Genomic DNA, 19,185 nt, shown 5'->3' on the forward strand with positions numbered 1-19,185 from the left:
GGTCTCATGAAGAAGGTGACATTGGTACAAAGAATTAAAGGAAGTAAGAGAGTGAAACAATGTTGATATTTGGAGAAAGAGTGTTGCAGACAAAAGAAACAGCAAATGGGGCCCCTGGGTGGCTCAGTGGGTAAAAGCCTCTGCCTTCAACTCAGGTCATGATCCCAGGGTCCTGGGATCAAACCCTGCATCGGGCTCTCTGCTCAGCGGGGAACCTGCTTCCCCCTCTCACTCTGCCTGCCTCTCTGCCTACTTGTGATCTCTGTCTGTCAAAAAAAAAAAAAAAAGAAAAGAAAAGAAAAGAAAAGAAAAAAAGAAACAGCAAGTACTAGGGCCCGAACAGACAGATGCAGGAAGGTTAACACCTGATAGGTCTGATAACAGTGTTTCTGGGACAAATAAGTAAGGGTGAGAGTCACGGGAAAGGAGACCTGGGCAGGGTATTGATCCTACAGGGGCCTGGGATAAGGACTTCAGCATTTCCTCTGAGTGAGGTGGAATGTCACTGGAGTTTAGGTAAGGGACATGATTCTCCTTATGTTTTGAAAATATTGCTCTAGCTACTGTGTTGGAAATAGAATATATAGAAGGGCAAAGCTGCAAGCAAAAGGACCAGTCGAGATGCTATTACAGTCATCCAGGCAATGATTGGTTGTGAGTGGCTCCCACCAGAGATGTAGTAAGAACTGTTTAGAATCTAAGCTTATTTTAAAGTTAAGAGCTGAGCCAAGCCACTTTCTGACAACAGGGATACAGGAAGAGACACAAACGGAGGACTCAAGAATGACTCCAAGTTCTTTGGTCTAAGCAACTCAAAAGTTGCTGTTACTGTCGCTGGAGATGAGGAAAGTTTGGAAAAACAAGTTTGCGAAAAGATTAGGAGATAAATTTCATCAAGCTATCTTAAGAGGTATTTTAAGTAAATAAGTGGAGGTATCAGTTGTTTTGTTTGACAAATTTGTCAGCTGAACACCACCGGCTGTTCTAGCATGGATTTCTTTTCCTGGCACCCCGTTGCTCATGGTCACTGCAAAAATGCTGAAACTGTCCCATTGCTACTTCTGTAGTCAGTGTTCTCAATAAGAACATTGATATCTAAGCCAAAGATACTTATCATAGTTCCTCAAGAAATGCCGAGTCTCCAGGTACCAGAGAAAGACTGTGGGCTCTAGAGCCTACATTTACCATCCAAATGGGAGCCTCCTCCTTCTCCACACTGTGCTATTACACATGCCGCACAGCTTCGGGGTCTCCTTCAGCCTCCATCTACACTTTCTCTCTCCTCAGGCTGAGAGAGGCACCTTTTCGAACGGGGACTTTTAATCTCCTTCATTCACCCTTCATCCTTCAACTCTGAGTGTCCCTTGTTCCTACTCTCACCTTTTACCCTAATTCAAATATTCTCTTTCTGGTTTGGGTCTGGACATGTCTGAATCTCCACTTGGACCATCGTTTAATTATGATAACTCTTATTAACTCCATACGAGGGGAGGGGTTGGATGAAAACAGAGAGAATAAGGCAGAGAAAGCTGTGATGTGTACCTGGAGTGGAATCGCACTTAATGGAGACTACTCCATGCATTAATGGGAGTGTTGATAGAGAGACAATCACTTGGTTGTATAGCATGAAACAGAATATGGCAATGATACATGAAAAGTCCAGTAATTCACTACTGAAACATCTCCCTGACCGAAATTCTTTCTCTACAGTCATTCTCTTGTCTTTTTGCAGACTCTATTAATTGTCCTTTTTCAGGCTTATTAATTGATTTCTGAAAATTCACACTAAATAAAACAATTGTTCCTACATTTGATGTTTCAGAATTAAAAAAAAAATGTTTCTAATGTTGTCAGTTGACGATCTGGAGCTATCAGCTTGATTTCAGAATTTCTTCATATGGAGGTGGGGGGTCTAAAGTGCCAAAACATGGAGCAGGACACATTTCAGAGTTTTGAGTTTGAAGGTGAATTCCAACAGTTGGATTCACAGCCACTTCTGTCCCTGGAAAGAGAAAAATGGGGACTTGTAATCTTTCTAGTCAGCATAAGACAGAAGTACATGAACTGCCTAATAAAATCTGGCATTTCTTGGATCACTGGAGCAACAGAAAATTATTTGTGCCCTTGAGAAAAAATTTACAACCATCCTGCTCTCTCTAAAGTGATAGTTTAGTCACTATAGCAAGGAAATTTGCTCTCATGAACAGATGATATCATCACTGACTAACCCATCAAGAAGCATTTACAATTTAGAGGCAGAAAGTAGGAAGAATGCCCTTTTTGGTAGACTGAAAGACAAGATTCCTGTAAATACTAACAGTATTTTAGCTAATGTTTCCATCATGGGAAAGGCAAATTTCAATAGAAATATTTAAACGTAATGTCTGAACTTCATTATTTCATATTTATGCTCTGCAAACTAAACAAATGTAACTAATTAAACATTTCTCTATGAGAACTAGTAAAAATGTTAACTTGTGAAAAGTTTGCATCTAAAGTACACATGCACAGTAAAGGAAAAACCTGATCAAATTTTTAAAAATGCCTCGAAATAAAAATTTTGACTTTAAGATTATGCACACTGTAAGGTACTAAATATCAAAAACAAGCATTTTCTTCCTCAAACTGATCACTTTGAGAAGCTATGTACTTATTCCCATAGCTCTTTTGGAAATCTCCTGTTAGTATTTCCTTGAAAGACTGCTACTGCTTTTGAGTTACAAGAACCAACAGTAACATTTCAAAGCCACAATCCATATATTTTCCTCTACCTTGGTCTTTGTCTTGAAATGGTTTGATTGCTTCTTTTCTTTTCTTTTCTTTTCTTTTCTTTTCTTTTCTTTTCTTTTCCTTTCCTTTCCTTTCCTTTCTTTTCTTTTCTTTTCTTTTCTTTTAAAGATTTTATTTATTATTTATTTGACAGAGATCACAAGTAGGCAGAGAGGCAGGCAGAGAGAGGGGGAAGCCCACCTCGGGGCTCCATCCCAGGGATCATGACCTGAGCTGAAGGCAGAGACCCTAACCTACTGAGCCACCCAGGTGCTCTGATTGCTTCTTTTCAAAACAATGACTACTATAAATTCTAGTAACAACTCTAAATTCACCTTTAAAGAGGAGTGCCTGGTGTCTCAGTGGGTTAAGCCTCTGACTCTTGGTTTCAGCTCAGGTCATGATTTCAGGGTCCTGGGATGGAGCCCTTTCAGGGGCTCTACACTCAGTGTGGAGTCCGCTTGAGATTTTCTTCCTTTCCTCTTGCCCCTCTCCCTGCTCACATGTGCTCTCTCTGTCTCTCTCATCAATCAATCAATCAATCAATCTTTTAAAAAAAATACACCTTTAAAGAGAAAAAAAAAAATGGCCCTTGAACTAGATCTAGTTCTGTGACTGCTTTTATATATTAAATATAATCAGAACATAACTATGTCATTCATTTATACAATGTACCTTTTTGTACTACAATGGCAGAGAGGAGGAGCTCCCTCATCTTTGGAGTATAGAATGATAGTGAACCCCTCATAGCATTGTAGGGAAGAGTAAATGAGCCTAAAGATGTTAGGTGTTAGCACAGAACGTGGCACATGGTAAGTGCTCAATAAATGTGAGCTATTATTACTATTATGCTCTGAAACGAAAGTAGGTGAATGAAATGCTCCCTCTTTCCTTACCTAAAATGAGTCACAGAATATTTACCTAAAGAACATAAAGTTCAGAGAGGTAACACTTCGGAAACAATCCTAAAATAAGATAGGATCTGGGAGAGGTGATGGAGAGAGGAGCTGGCATGTGAAGCCTGCTTCTTCTCTGTCCCTTCCCCAATTCAGAGCCCTTACATTTCATCATTGATGAAAGATTAGTATTTCTATTTACCCAGAAGTACAAAAAAAGGGAAGATTATCTCTGAAATTGTGGAAGAAATGGGGTTAGGAAGATTGGATCTCTGAAAGGCAGCATTATTGAGGAGATCAACCCCTAAGATGAGTGGCCTCAGGAGGGGTGTCTCCGTGGGCACTTACCTCGCTGGCTTCTCAGAAATGGCATGGGACCTGTTTGCTGCCTTGCTGGGGCTAACAGGACCCAAGTCTGATCTACATAGGATGGAAATGGAGGCAATGTAGATTTTACAGTAATTTATTTTTTTTAAGATTTTTTATTTATTTATTTGTCAGAGAGAGAGCGAGCACAGGCAGACAGAATGGCAGGCAGAGGCAGAGGGAGAAGCAGGCTCCCTGACGAGCAAGGAGCCCGATGCGGGACTTGATCCCAGGACGCTGGGATCATGACCTGAGCCGAAGGCAGCTGCTTAACCAACTGAGCCACCCAGGCGTCCCAATTTATTATTTTTAATAAGGAATATGGACAGATAATTGTGGGGATCTTTTCTTTATGCTCTCAAATTCTCTCTTTCTAATGAACACTAGATTGTTTTTTCTCCCTCAAGCCTTTTGTCCTCTCACCTACCAGAACCCAAACGTTTTTCTTTTCATTATCCTTAAATGTCTTATTTTCTCACAAATAAGGGCTTTTACTCAGCTTCACAACCTTATTTTCAATGAAGACCTGTTTTCAGTAAACCAACAACAACAACAACAACAAAAACAAAAACAAAAAACAAAAACAAAAAAAAGTCTGTTTATGGTCAACTTTACAACTCCTTTGCCATTACTTATTTTTTCAAATACAGATTTAACACATAAACAAAACTATGAAACTAAAAAACTCAAAACTTTTTTCAGGTCACTTGTATTGTCTACCTATTCACCCTGTCTCACAGAACCAGATCCTTTAAAGTGAGAGCATTGATTCTGATTTGGGGTATAGATGGGTGTGGAGAATTTTAATGATGTTCTCTTCTTTTCCCACCTCTACTAAAAATCTGTATACAGTCCTTTAAAACGTCATTTCTGTGGCCCAGTGTGTGTTCTCTCCATTTATTAATTTGAGGGGGAAAATACCTTTCAAAATCTCCCATTTTCTGTGGACTTCTCAGATAAAAGGGATTCCAAAAGCATCATTAAAATAGGTAAGGTAAGGTAAGGCCATAAGAAAACATTAAAACAAGAAATGCTTGCCCCTAACACAGGTGCTGAGTTATTCTAGAACTGTTAGGGTCTGATGGCTGAGAGAAAGGGCAAGAGGTTCCAGAGATCACTTCACAGAGAACCTCACAGAGGAAGGTGTAGGGCATTGAACAGGTCCTTTCTGGGGGTACAGCAGTGATGCTAAGGGAAAACTGGATCCATGAGAGGAGCTGGGAGTGGGGAGGGGTGTTGGGTGATAACAGAAGAAGAGAAACTATCTGGGGGCTGGGTCCTGGAAGAGGATGTGGGACTGAGGCAGAAAAAAGTAACATGACCTAAGGCTTGCATAAAATAAATCATTATTCATTTCATTCCTCAAAATACCTCCAACCTCCAACTATAGATTCCTTCTCCTCTACTCTTCATCCTTCCCCTTTCCCTCCACCTTCCTGGCTTCCTTCTGGTCTCCCTCCCTTCCTCTTTCTCTAGCAGTTCTCGCTCTTTCTCCTTACCCTCCATGGGGATATTGGAGGGATTCTTTCCCCCTTTTTGGACATGCTATGGACATAGAAACATAGATCCCATGAGAGAAGAGGAAAGACTGAGGAATCTGAGTAGTAGATCAGCAGAGAACTGTGAAAAGGCCTGCCTACTGGTACATGAGATCAACAGGGGCCTAGGTATTTGTGTGAGATTCCCAAGGACCTTTCCCAGACAGAAATATCATCGTGCATTGGGTGCGTTGGGCTGGCACACTGTTTATGAGGATCCCAAGCAAGTGTTTGTCTTTGTCTCTTGAATATTTCTAATCAAGATAATTGACAACCTGAGCCATAATACTGCTGTCTGGTATTGTTAGTGGAAGAAATTTCCCATTTTATATATTTTAATAGCAGTAAATTTTAGTCCATCCCAGCTTTCCATATTCCATCAAAATTCTCCTCTTGGCTTGTCACGTGAGGACAGCTTCCATGGGATCCTGAGAGTCAAACCTCAGACCCACTGGTCAGAAGAGCAGAGCTATTTCAACTAAAAGATTCAGCAAATAGTGGCAATAGCATGAGATAATTTTTGAAGAAATAAAGTAAAGGTCTAGGAAGAACCCCAAGGTTAATAAAGAAAATCTAGTCTAGCCATTAAAATGCTTTAAATGACCCATTTCCTACATTCAGGAGGGAATTCCTATCTTCAGGAGGGAATGTCCTATCTTCCCCTTGTGCTCAAAGGTTGGCAGGGAGTCCAGAAACCTTATTTCATATTCTAATGTCACCAGTGTCTTTCAAGTGAATTCTCATTTTCCTCTCCCTTCTGAACTGCTACAATGAGGAAGATCCTGAGGTACCACCCCACAACCATCAGTGTGGATGTGTGAATCTGGTGGAGACTGGACTCAACTCAAAGCTATGAGCACATACTTTGTGCTCAGTAGAGTAGAGTAGCCAATCTCTAAAGAGAGTTTGGCTCTTACCTCCTCTGTAGCCATAAAAAGGTCCTGTTGTGGTTCCCTCATTTTCCTTTTGGAGAAAACCTGCTTTTACAGAAATAAGAGGCAGGAAGAATCATTTGTCAGGAGAAATGAAAGTATAATGGGGATCCAGTGGGGGAAAGAAATCCAGTCAGGGTCTGGGTTTCAGACTGCCTTAAAATATTGACTCCCTGGAATTTACTTTCAGAAATTGCTAGTCAAGAAGATGTCACTAAAGATCACAGAGAATACCACTTCCTCAATTACTCCATTGTATTTTGCTTGGGAGGGGGAAAACAGGAATGCCAGGAAGCACAACTCTGGGAGACATCTCCACATCAAAAACCATGCAAATGGCTGTTCACTGCCTATAATGTTCTTCTGAGCATCCTTTAGAAAGGGTGGGAGATGGGTAGTGGGTGGGATAACCTAACACCCAACAAGGCAAAGAAAAAAAAAATAGGAATGGGCAACTGAGCCTCTGGCCCTAGAATGGAAAGTAGCAAACAACAAAAATGAGTTTTGTAATATAACTTGAGCTAGAGGAGAGATTTAAAGTTTCTTGAGCAACATAAGATTCAGAGAGATACCAGTGGCATCAGGAAGGAACCGATGGAAGGAGAAAGGGACTGGGGATTCTGGAGAACAAAACCTACCTTTGAAGACTCACCCAGTGGAAATGCCTAGAGGTCTGAGATACAGGATCACTTAGAGGAAAGAATAAAGTGACCTGCCCCGATTTTCACTGGCTCCCTACCCTCAATAGTGGACAATTTGAAATGTATTAGTTGACTTGCAGTAAAGATCTATGTGGTATATTCATCCAGCATAGGGAGAAACGTATATTACATCTTCTGAGAGGAATAATAGCCACTTTCCCAGGTTGGTATTTAGCAATTAGGAATAATATCTGAGAAGCCCCTAATTTAGTGCCTAATACTTGGTAGATGTGAAATAAATTGTGACTATATTTTTTTTAAATAATTTCTTCCCAAGTATATTCTTTTTCTGTCCACAATGACAGAGAATGCAATTCTAATGCCCTGCATTTGGTATGATTACATGCAGATTATTGCCATAATCTAACAGGTTTGACACCTCTCCCAATCATACCTGTTCAGGCACATTCAGGCAAATCAAAAGCATATGTGTAAATCACCAAGCAGGAAACATAAAAACATCAGAAAAATGGGGATATAACTGTGGCACATACACTGCCTTAAAAATGATAACACTACAACTGGTTACTACAGCTTGCTTACAATTAAGAAGAGAAGTTTTTAATGATTCAAGACAGTCTAGTAAAAGAGTCTTCTTCAGAGTACATAAAGGGCTAAGAAGACCAGAGTGGATTATCCTCCTTAAAAACTCAAGTCAAGTTGGAGGTATCATAATTACATTTATTTGTTAAATGCCTCAAGTTAAATAAATAAAAATAGACCAATGTTACCATGTTGACCCCTTTGACTAATACAATTTATAAGAATGTTGGTGGCCCTATTTCCTTCTATGCTCAATAGAAAGTGTTTGATTTTAGGCGAAAGATGATTTTTTCATTGGAGACTCTAATTATCTTTCAGCAAATAACCATTTCTCAAATCGACATGTGTTTCTTTTGTTAAATAATGACTTTTTAGAAAGCCAATAGTTAATATAATCTCTAAATCTTGAGTACCAAGTTTTGATATTAAAACATTTAGGTTTATTTTTTTTAATTTTTTTATTTTTTCAGCATAACAGTATTCATTAATTTTTGCACCACACCCAGTGCTCCATGCAATCTGTGCCCTCCACAATACCCACCACCTGGTGCCCCCAACCTCCCACCCCCCACCCCTTCAAAACTCCCAGATCGTTTTTCAGAGTCCATAGTCTCTCATGGTTCACCTCCCCTTCCAATTTCCCTCAACTCCCCTCTCCTCTCCATCTCCCCTTGTCCTCCATGCTATTTGTTATGCTCCACAAATAAGTGAAACCATATGATAATTGACTCTCTCTGCTTGACTTATTTCACTCAACATAATCTCTTCCAGTCCCGTCCATGTTGCTACAAAACTTGGGTATTCATCCTTTCTTTCTTTCTTTTTTTTTTTTTTTTTTTTTACAGCTTTATAAACATATATTTTTATCCCCAGGGGTACAGGTCTGCGAATCGCCAGGTTTCTTGCCATTTGCAACGACGTGGATGGAACTAGAGGGTATCATGCTTAGCGAAATAAGTCAATCGGAGAAAAACAACTATCATATGATCTCCCTGATATGAGGGAAAGGAGATGCAACATGGGGGGTTGAGGGGGTAGGAGAAGAGTAAATGAAACAAGATGGGATTGGGAGGGAGACAAACCATAAGTGACTCTTAATCTCACAAAACAAACTGAGGGTTGATGGGGGAGGGGGTTGGGAGAGGGGGTCGGGTTATGGATATTGGGGAGGATATGTGCTATGGTGAGTGTTGTGAAGTGTGTAAACCTGGCGATTCGCAGACCTGTACCCCTGGGCATTTAGGTTTATTTTTACTCCACCTTTTATTTAGCTGTTAGTTTTCCCAGGGCTTTCCCTGTTCCATCCATTGAAAATCTTATGCTGGCCCAAGTTCCTGAAGCACAGCTATTAATCTCTACGAAGCCCTCTTGAGGCCTCTATGTATGGTGTACAAGACAGCACCTCAGAGGGAGTTTCATGACAGATGGTTTGGTTGAGAACAATGCTTAACGCAAAGAAATAATCTATGACCTGTGATCTCCCGGAAACCAGTAAGTGATAATTGTATTACCTACAACTAAGGCTGGCAGTTACAAATAACTCTAAAGCCTGGCTTCCCTCCATTGCTTACTCTCTCATGCAGACTGGAAAATAATAGGATGGGCGTCATTTTGGGGGTGGGAGTTGGAAACAGGCAGGATCAGGGTGCTGCCCCTGTGTCTGGGGAGAAGGGACATGAGCATTGACACCCGCCTGCCCAATTCCAAGTATTTCAGGCTATCCATTGGTAGCAGACAATCTGGAAAGTATGGTTCAATGTTACTGCAGATAAGTGAGGCATGGAGAACTTAGTAATGACACTATAGGAACACCAGAGCAGGACAGTTTGATATCAAAGCCTCGAAGAGGTTATTGTGTACCTTACACCTTACCCCTCACTTGGAGTGACCAGCCCTGTGTATCTCTTCTCTTTTGCATGTTGACTGAACAAAAGGTTGAGGTTCTATTGCCATACTCAAATATGGGTCATTTCCCTAATTCACATTTTTTTTTTTTCTTTTGAGGTCTCCTTTTTTCTGAAGTTTTCTCACTTAGACTCTCTCCCCACGGCATGCCTTTGGGTCTCCAATAAACCATGTCTTGTTCTCAGTTCACAAATAGGCTTTTCAAGAGGTTAGTTCTTCAATTCACCACAAACCATTAGGTTTCAAACAGAAAGTTTAGAAGTGTGCAGACAGCTCACCATAAACGGGGTCCAAGTCTCCAACAGCAAAAACAGCCATGGTGCGTCTTGGGGATTCCATTCGAGGTCTCCTCAGCCAGCACTGGAAGCAGAAGAACATGACTCCACAGAGAAGAGTCACCAGGAAAATCAGCAGCAAGAACCTGATGCCAAGAAGGAGCAGAGAAGGAGTGAGGTGGAGCATGCAGGGAGCTTAGGAACTCCTGCTGCTTCCTGGAAAGGGGGCAAGAGCTCCAGGAGACAGGGTGCAAAAAATCTGTGAGGCCAAACTCTTTAAGCAACCCCCACCACTACTCATATACTGTTGCTAAACTTGGAACATTTATGGTGCTCAGGGTGGGTCGATCTTGCCAAAGGATGATGATCATTTCCTCTGGAAATTGAAGGTTATTCCAAGGAACAGTGTCTTTGTCCCTTAATTCATTCATCCATTATTCCTATCTTTCAGCCAGCCAGCCATGCATTCAACTAGTAGTTAAGCAACTGAGGCAGTTTTAGATGTTGGGTGGGGTTGGGGATTTAAAGTAGACAAGACAGGATCTAACCACTTAATTGAGAGAACTAATAATGTTTTATTTAAAAAATACAGAAGTCATGATGTAGAAGGTGTATAACTACTGTCTAACAGTTTCTGAAGGACAGCTTGTAAAAGGTAGAAGTCTTATTTTGAAGGTTTTTAGGAATTTTGAAATCAGTACTGGAGTCATTTAGGGAGATTTCAAAAGGAAAAACAATTATTTCATTGTTGAATTTCTCTAATTTGGGAATAAACTATTCCCAAAACAGTTTAAATTCCCTGTCACAGGAAGAACATTAGTAAACACTAACCAAAAATCAGAACGTGATGTTTCCACATGTATTTCATGACCTTTAAAATTACCTTAACTCTATGATTTTATGTGCCATTTTTATTATTTAGGAAACAGAGTATATATACCTCACCAAAGGTTTTATAACAAATTGGGGTTATCCTTACCAGATATACCAGTCACTTGTGTATCGATCTTTATAGTTTATGCACCTGGTGGTAAAAGAAGAAGAGTTAATGTCGGACCTCTGGATGGCCAAAACCTATTCTCTTGGTCCATAATATTTGTTCTGACTGTACCTATTTTCCCAGAACAATCATGTACTCACTGTGTACCACCTCCCTACACAATGAACCAAATGGTCGCAATATGCCCAGTTCATTCGGGACACTGAGAATACAGGTGAATGTGCAACTGTCACACATAGGCAATTTCATGGTCGTAAGGTTTGATTCTAGAGTTATAAGGACAGTTGTGTATTGGGAAGATGGAGACTAACTTTTCAGAGGTAACATGTCATAGATATTAGGTATGAAATTTCTTTAAAATGCAGATTCACCAGGGAAGGTTTATAATTTCTGTTAACCTTTAATATCTTGGTAGAGAATAGCCAGGCTGCAGACCTGGTTAGAGGAAGAAGAAAGGGGGAAATGACTGAAAGTGGCCACACGTGCCATTTGCCAAAGAGTGTGACGATTCTTTCAGTCAGGATGGTCAAGCCAATTGAGTGTCTAGGCACAATGCAATCATTCCTGGGATAAGTTTTAAAACGTTTCCTCACACGAAAACAAAGTTCACAGTGTGATTTTCGGGAGGCTTAGCTAACCTCAACCACTTCTGTGCTATTTATCACAGAGTCCGTCGCTATGCCAGGCACCGGGAATGTAGGTGTGCCGATGGACTTTTTTCATACTGTGGTAAATGGGCATTGTCGAAGTATTCTGGGATTAAGCAGTGGAAACCTGTTCATCACAGCCCGGTAAGTCTGTGAGTTGGAGCTGTACTTAATCATGGCTACTTCAGTTTTTGTTAAAATAACACTCAGTACTTTTCAGCTTGAAAGCACTCATAACTGTCAGCTAATTTATTGCTCCCAGCCTCTCCAAGGAGACAGTGTGTCATGTTTATCATCGTTCTAGTTGGAAGTGACTTTTTAACATATGTGAGGTGTCAACGTAAAAATTTTACCCCAAACATTTAAGAGGAAAGTTAATCACCCAGGGAACATGCTTTTCGTTTTTTGTGTTGTAGGCTTTGTGTGTGTGTGTATTCACGTAAAGACACATGTGCAAACGGCTGGGGAAATATGGCAGTTGAAGTATAATTTTAGAAGGCATCCTAAGACAAGCAATCATCGATAAAGGATTTTAAAAATAATTAATGAGACATCCTTATAAAGGAATGTTATCCAGTCATCAAGAAGATTCATACTTATCATCAAAAGCCTTGTGAAGTAAAATAACAAAGAGGGCTCAGTTCTACTTTGTATATTCTATTACATAAATGCAATGTTTTCACTAATTAGGTGTTTTGTAGTAGTATACTCCTATACACCGAGTTACTAACAATGCTTTCTTCCCTTACAGTTGGTATCATGAGGTGCTTTATCTTTCCCACATTTCCATATGTTTTGAATGTACATCACTTTTATAGTCATAAAAATTTTAAGTATTATATTAAAAAAATATAAATCTTAAACATACAGTATCCCACTGTAGACATAGGGACATTCTCTAGTTGTTCTAGCCCAACAAAAGAGTAGAAATTTCCTATTTGGGAAATTGAAAAGTAAGTGCATAATCAGGAGTGTGGATTGCTTCATCTCCCTCCATTAAAAATCTTTGCTTACCCTCTCGACATTTAAGAATAGACTTCATTCTTATCAAAATGTCAATTTTAAAGATTAACTACCTCAATTTGTTTCTCAGTTCTTTAAATTTTAAGCCACTCAGTATTTTTTTTTTTTTTTTTTTGCCAGTGATAACAATTATCCAAATTGACTTACTTCTCTTTTTGATCTTGTGCAATCACTGCTGGAGTTTCTGATATGCAATAAATACAATGGTCAAGAAGGAGTTAGCTGGACAAATGCAAAGTGATCATGGAATTTCCAAACTGTAGGCACCTTTGGGAGCATTTAGTTCACTCAGCAATTTACATAATCTACAACTGAAACCCAGAGTAGAGAAGTTGTGGAGATCATTAGCTGGTCAAAGAACTCAAACCAGATTACAAGTCTTCTGACTCTGTGTGCTTTCCTCCTTTCCCCACCATTATTTCCATGTCTTTTGCAAGATCAATTTTTAAAGATTTTTTTTTAATTCTTTTTTTTTTTCTTTTAAGTAGACTCCACACCCAATGTGGGGCTTGAACTCAGAACCCTGAGATCAGGAGACACATGCTCTACCAACTGAGCCAGCCAGCCAGGTGCTCCCTAAACAGATTTTTTTTTTTTTTAATTCTTAAAAAAGTATCAGAACAATAACAATATTCTAATTGCTCAATTTTTTTAAACAAGGCCTTTTTTTTAAAGATTTTATTTATTCATTTGACAGAGATCACAAGTAGGCAGAGAAGCAGGCAGAGAGAGAGGAGGAAGCAGGCTCCCCGCCGAGCAGAGAGCCCGATGTGGGGCTCGATCCTAGGACCCTGGGATCATGACCTGAGCCGAAAGCAGAGGCCTTAACCCACTGAGCCACCCAGGTGCCCCTAATTGCTCAAATTTTAAATGGAAGATATTCAGCGTAGGGAAAATTACATTTTTTAAAGTGAAGCAATTACTCAGAGATTTATATATTATTGGTCAAATTGGGATGATGCCAAAAACAAAAAACATTCAGGAGAAAAGAGAACCAACTATGAAGCTTAAGGAAGACATTCACAATCATGAGTGTTCTCTAGAAGTGGTTGCTGAAGGATTTTTTTCTGACTTTAGTGTAAAACTACTGCCTCCGAATGTTATGGAGATGATTTTTCCTTTACAGGGATGATTAGCCTAGTTGACCTTTATTATTCTTCTCAGCGCTGAGATTCTGTGGACCTAAGTCTAACTACAAATTCCTCAATTTGAAAAATTCTAGAAGAAAACTACAGAATTGCTCCAGTGGCTCCTTTGCTAGATTTAGCCAGAACTTCCTGTACCAGGCATTCTTCTAAACCAGTTATATAATTTCAGAGGGAATTAACTCACTTTCAGATTCACGATGCTATGAGGTAAGGTCACAATATTATAATCTTCATTGTACAATTGGGAAAATTCGGGCATGAAGTAACTTGCCCAAGATAACAAAGCTGCAAGTGGCCGAGTTGGGGTTCACACCCAAATGGTCTGGCTGTGGAGAATGAGTCTTACTACCATGCAGCCCCACCACTGGGAAGAGGAAAAGCCAGCTCTGACCTCAAATTACTATGGGGGGTACTGCCTGAATGCATTCAATATTCTGTGTTCCAAAATGCTTTAAAAATATTAGAAATACAAAAAGTAATAGAAATGAGAGCATGGAGGGTATCACACAAAGAGAATAAGCCAAGAGTGAGATCAGTTTTTAAATTGAATATAGTAAACCCCATATGAAGAATTTAACCCAACTCGGGATCTGGCTTAAGCTTTCTAGAGGTTAATAGGATGAGAGAGAGACTTGGTTATATAGTATCCTCTAAAATTAACAAAATCATGCAGCATTACTCACCAGACGCACAACTATTCCTGGAGTAGACACTAGAGAAGAATTCAAACTATTGGGCTTTATGAAGAGGATTCTGTTGGCAATGGGGACAACATTTTTCATATGCTCTTAGAATAAATGGAATAACAAATTTCATGGATCTTTTTCTTTTTTAAATCATCCCTTAACGTAGGCAAAAGTGCATTTAGCTATAACAATCTGGGAGAGAGATGGGTACTGTATCATATCACCTGGAGTGGTGGCTTGACCTCATTAATCCAAGGTAAATTGTATAGTATCTAGAAGAATAGATGAACCATATATCCTCAGGTATTTCACCCAGTGTATAATTTCATTTAACATTGGGCATACAATACAGCTTTATGGTGCAAATTTGTAATATATATATAGTGGTATAGTAGTACATATAGTACGCATATATGTATGGTACATATACATACTTCGTAGTGTAAAATTCTGGGTCAGGAGTCAGTCCTGGGTCCAAATCCAAGCTCTGCTTTTTACTTGCTTACTCTCAAGCAAAACACTTAACTTCCTTGAGTCAGGTAAGTTGGTGAGATATCCAGAATCTATTAATGCAATTAATTGACAAAATCCTGTGGATGTATGATCATATTTATAAGTTACTCTACTTATGAATATATATGTACATCAGTGTATCAATGTACTTGCTTATTTTGAGGAGGAAAAAGATTGGGCTGTAATGGGGAGGCTCTATCTAGTTTTTTTCATATACTAAATTACTTATGATATTTAAATTTTATACAAAGACAGCCTAGCAATGTATTGTTCATACTAATGAAAAGCCATTATAAAAATAAATTGAGTAGTTCAGATCAGAAAAAATAGTTTGGGTTTGAAAAAAAATAAATAAAACTAATCATCTCTCAAATACCTTGTAGTGGCAAAAGATTTGGCATATATCTTCGGTAAAAATACTTACCTAATATCACCTCTCTGCAATACCAGCTACTTTCTTGCCCTCTCTTTTTATTTTCTGCTAGAGCAGAAAATAAATTTATAATGCTAGGCATTATATTTGAGGTAGTCTCTTCTTTTCATTCAAAAGCAGTGGTATTAATGCCAAACACAGTAGACACTTGTATGCAAAGTGAGGTAGCTAAAAAAAATATTGTACTTCAGAACTAGCTGAAGCCCTGCATTACTTTGCTACTGTCTTTGGGTCTCAGTTTCTTCCCCTAAAAAGGAGACCAGTAGCCTCAGTGACTGGAAAGTCCACTTATCAAGGTCCTCTGTAGCGTATTTTCCTGTTCTATTGATGGAAGAATGAGATTCAACATTTATGATCATATTTATTGAATAATTAGATTCAACATTTATGATCTTTTCCAGTTATAAATTTCTGTATTCTATTATGCTGGGTCAAAGATAGGAGATGACTGGGCAAGATGAGGCAGCTAGGAGGTCCAGAGTTAGGTAAGTACATCAGGCATGAAAAATTCCATCATGTTATAAACACCAGAAGACAGAAAAAGGGGAGTCCAAAATCAACACAAAGAAAGAGCAGTGGAGAGTCAGCCATGCCAGAGCTGGAAGAAGAGCACAGACATAAAGCACAGATGATCAATAATGAGATGATCCACCAAAGCAGGTGAATGGTTCCAGGGCCAAGGAAGGCATTCCACATAGCATGGCCTCTTCATCTGGAGGCAGCGCCCAGGCCATGAGACTTTGGCCTTGAGGGTGACAGGTAATAATAATTGAAAAGAGCCACCTGGTCATCAGGGCTACACCGAGAAGGCCGTGCTTGGCAGACATGCTTTTCTGACACTTGCATTAAGTCACAGTGCATTACAGCTCTTATTAATCATCATCAGCATTATTAATGGCACCTTCTCCCCCAAGTCCAGAATAGAATTCTGGGAACCATTAAGTTGACGGTCCCCAAAGTGAGAAAATTGAGTCAGTTATTCTCATAACATATATCAAATGCATTTTGAAATGTACACAAAATACAGGTGAGAATCTTTGTCAGTTGGCTTATATTTGAAACTGAATACCCAGAAAATGGTGGCCCACCAACACTGTGACTTCCAAGTGGGGGTGCGGACAAAGATGACATCTTTATGAGCCTGAAGAACCCTTGCTACCACTCTGGTGGAGAATGCAGTGAGCAAAAATACCTAGAAATCAATGAGGCTCCTTATATTTGCCAAAGCTAATCATAATGAAACTGTCTCTTTTCCTGCTTTTAGAAAAATTGAGCCATTTGCATTTAAAAACAATTTGCTCTTACTTTTCTTGCATGATTATAATCATCATTTGAGACTCATTTGGGGCTTCTCAAATGACTTGAGCCTTTTTTTATTCTTTGAATTTTGAAAATGCTAAATAAAAACATGAAGCCTCTTGCTATTTACTTACATTTCACTTTCTTCACATGGTGGGTCCGAGAGCACCAACTGAAACACATGTTTAGAACAATAAAATCCAAACATCTCATCAGTCTAATCCTTTAATACAAAGAGTGCTTAGAGACAATGTGGGTTTATATCATTCCGTTTGTTTTTTTAATTAAAAGCTCCATAGCAGAGTCCATTATTGGTGCACAGAATTTTAATTGAAAAAAAATCCCCTGGTAGATTCTCTAGCTCAGCGGTGACAGGAAATACATATTGTGAGCCAGATTCCTATCCGACAGTAGACGGATGGGATGTGAAAATGCCTTTTGTTCTTTCTATAGGCAGATATTGTTTGCTCAAAAGACCTTCCTTGCACCTTGCATTTTTTTGTTTTCACATTTTAGCTGGAGGAAGAAAGTTCATTATTTGCGGAGTATTATTTTCACACAAAGAAATCAAGTTCCTTATGTGAAAACAGAAGTCCATCCCATTAGCATTAATGGGTGTTAAATACATGCATGAAGGAGTGACTTTAACTAGCTCCAAGGGGGGAAGGTCCATTTAAAGTTACATGACAGTCCTGTTGAGATTTACATGTGTGTCTTTACCAAAGAAGGGAGAAAAGGTAGTAAACTTGATTGCTTTGTTTTAAATGACCCAAACCATCAGCATTTCAACATAATTATCCTAGTTCTTTGTGTTGAGCCTTACCGGTTAAAATAACACATCATAGAGGAAAGAAAGTACTCTGTTCTAGAGGTTTTATTTGCAGGTTTGTTTTTCCCTTAAACTGAGACTCTTTCCAGGGACAATTAGAAAATCTTTACATGTCATTCATAGGTGGCTCTTAAACTTGGGTTAATGAGATCAGTGAAGTATTTATTATCCTAGAGTATACCATGCAAATATGAATACAAGTATGAAGTTACAAAATTTAAAATGATAAGCTCGGGGATTTTTGTGAAATATATCTTTTTCCCCCTTTAATCCCAAATGCATCTTCTTTGGCACCTTATATTTTACTCCACCAAGTTTATCTAGGCAAAGAGATTTGTCGAGTTGCAGATGGAGCCATGAATTGGCCATCAGAGAGCATGGTAATGAACAATTTATAAGCCCAGAAAATGAGTTGCACTCTCTTTCGCTCGAATGCAGCAAATAGATTTGCATACTAACAGAGAGGAAAATGAACATTCAAATTTTGTCCATAAAGAAAGTTTATTTATGAGTAGATGAAATCATTAGGGATCCAGCTTAACAGATAAATAAAGTCTGCATTTCACTTTCAAGTCACTCCCTAGTCTCCTGTGCTGCGCCCTACCTAGCGAGGAGTCCACAGTCATCCATTATTCCTACCTCACTGCTGATGCATTAGCTGACAGACCTCGGGGTTATCACGAAATGATGAGCAGGACTGAAATCTTTCAGATACATTGCATTCAAGTAACACAGATACAGAAATGCAGGTATTAGTCTGAATGAGATGCTAAAAAAAGTAGAGGAACCAAAATAAACTCTAAGATGGGTCTGTCTGCGTTGCTCAGCACTGAGAAATGGGGAAGCCTCAAGGACAGTTGTAGGCAACAGTAAATATGTCTTAAATTAATCCTGCCACAGCATTTGGATTTATCAGCAGTAATTTTTATTTAAAAAAAAAAAAATGCACAGCCTAGCAAAGTTAAGCAAAGATTACACTGTGTCATATTACTTCAATGGCAGTAGAACTAATAAAGAAGAAATAAGACTAATGACATGGACCATTTTGTCTTCTGTATTTCTCACCAATAAATATGTAAGTCATAAGCTGGTGGTAACACCGTCTTAGAAGAAATCTTATAAATGTGAGAATAGTTAAGTTACCCAAAAAACAAATCTAGAACAAATCAGTTTCTTAGAGTACCCCTGAAAATCTTTTCCCAAAAAGAGAGATGGTTACCTGGAATAGTGGCAAACATGAGGTTCCTGCTTTTGAGAACACTGAAGTAAAATTAAAAGGTCTGGGTCCCAACATACTTAAGGAACGAGCTGCTCGAAGCCAGTGGCTGGGCTTCTGTGTTGATCTCCCTCTTTCCTTGGAACTTGTTAGCCTCTAAGTTATGCTTCCCACTGAAGCACTCATTAATGATGCTCCTTGTGACTTTTAATGTGCACACTCACTGGGGGGCAGTCATGTTGGGTGCGTGCTCACAGGTACTCAGAGTTCAAGGAATTTCACTGTAAGGTCAGAACCCTGGTACTGTTTGTCAAGCCCTCAGAAGTCAGGGTTATACATGCTGACCTGCAAAACTAGCTGGCTGCTTAAATAACCTAGGGCATTCAAGACCATGTTTTATTCTAGGGCATTTCTGGGATTTATACAGGATCTGCTACTTGGAATGTTTAATTTTCTTCCCTTTGTT

The 19,185-nt window shown here is 39.2% G+C and overlaps 1 protein-coding gene across 1 annotated transcript; it reads right to left on the reverse strand.

Annotated features, from left to right (window-relative positions):
- Window positions 1-296: 296 nt before the first annotated feature.
- Window positions 297-18,827, reverse strand: TMEM207 (transmembrane protein 207). Its single transcript, XM_047698391.1, has 5 exons — window positions 18,723-18,827; window positions 16,809-16,846; window positions 10,905-10,949; window positions 9,929-10,071; window positions 297-2,002 (listed from the first exon to the last, which is right to left on the reverse strand). The coding sequence occupies exons 1-5, from the start codon at window positions 18,795-18,797 to the stop codon at window positions 1,872-1,874; spliced, it is 432 nt and encodes a 143-aa protein (XP_047554347.1). The 5' UTR covers window positions 18,798-18,827; the 3' UTR covers window positions 297-1,871.
- Between the last annotated feature and the right edge of the window lie 358 nt (window positions 18,828-19,185).

The sequence above is a fragment of the Lutra lutra genome, chromosome 1, assembly GCF_902655055.1.
Source record: "Lutra lutra chromosome 1, mLutLut1.2, whole genome shotgun sequence".
NCBI classification, from domain to species: Eukaryota; Metazoa; Chordata; class Mammalia; order Carnivora; family Mustelidae; genus Lutra; species Lutra lutra.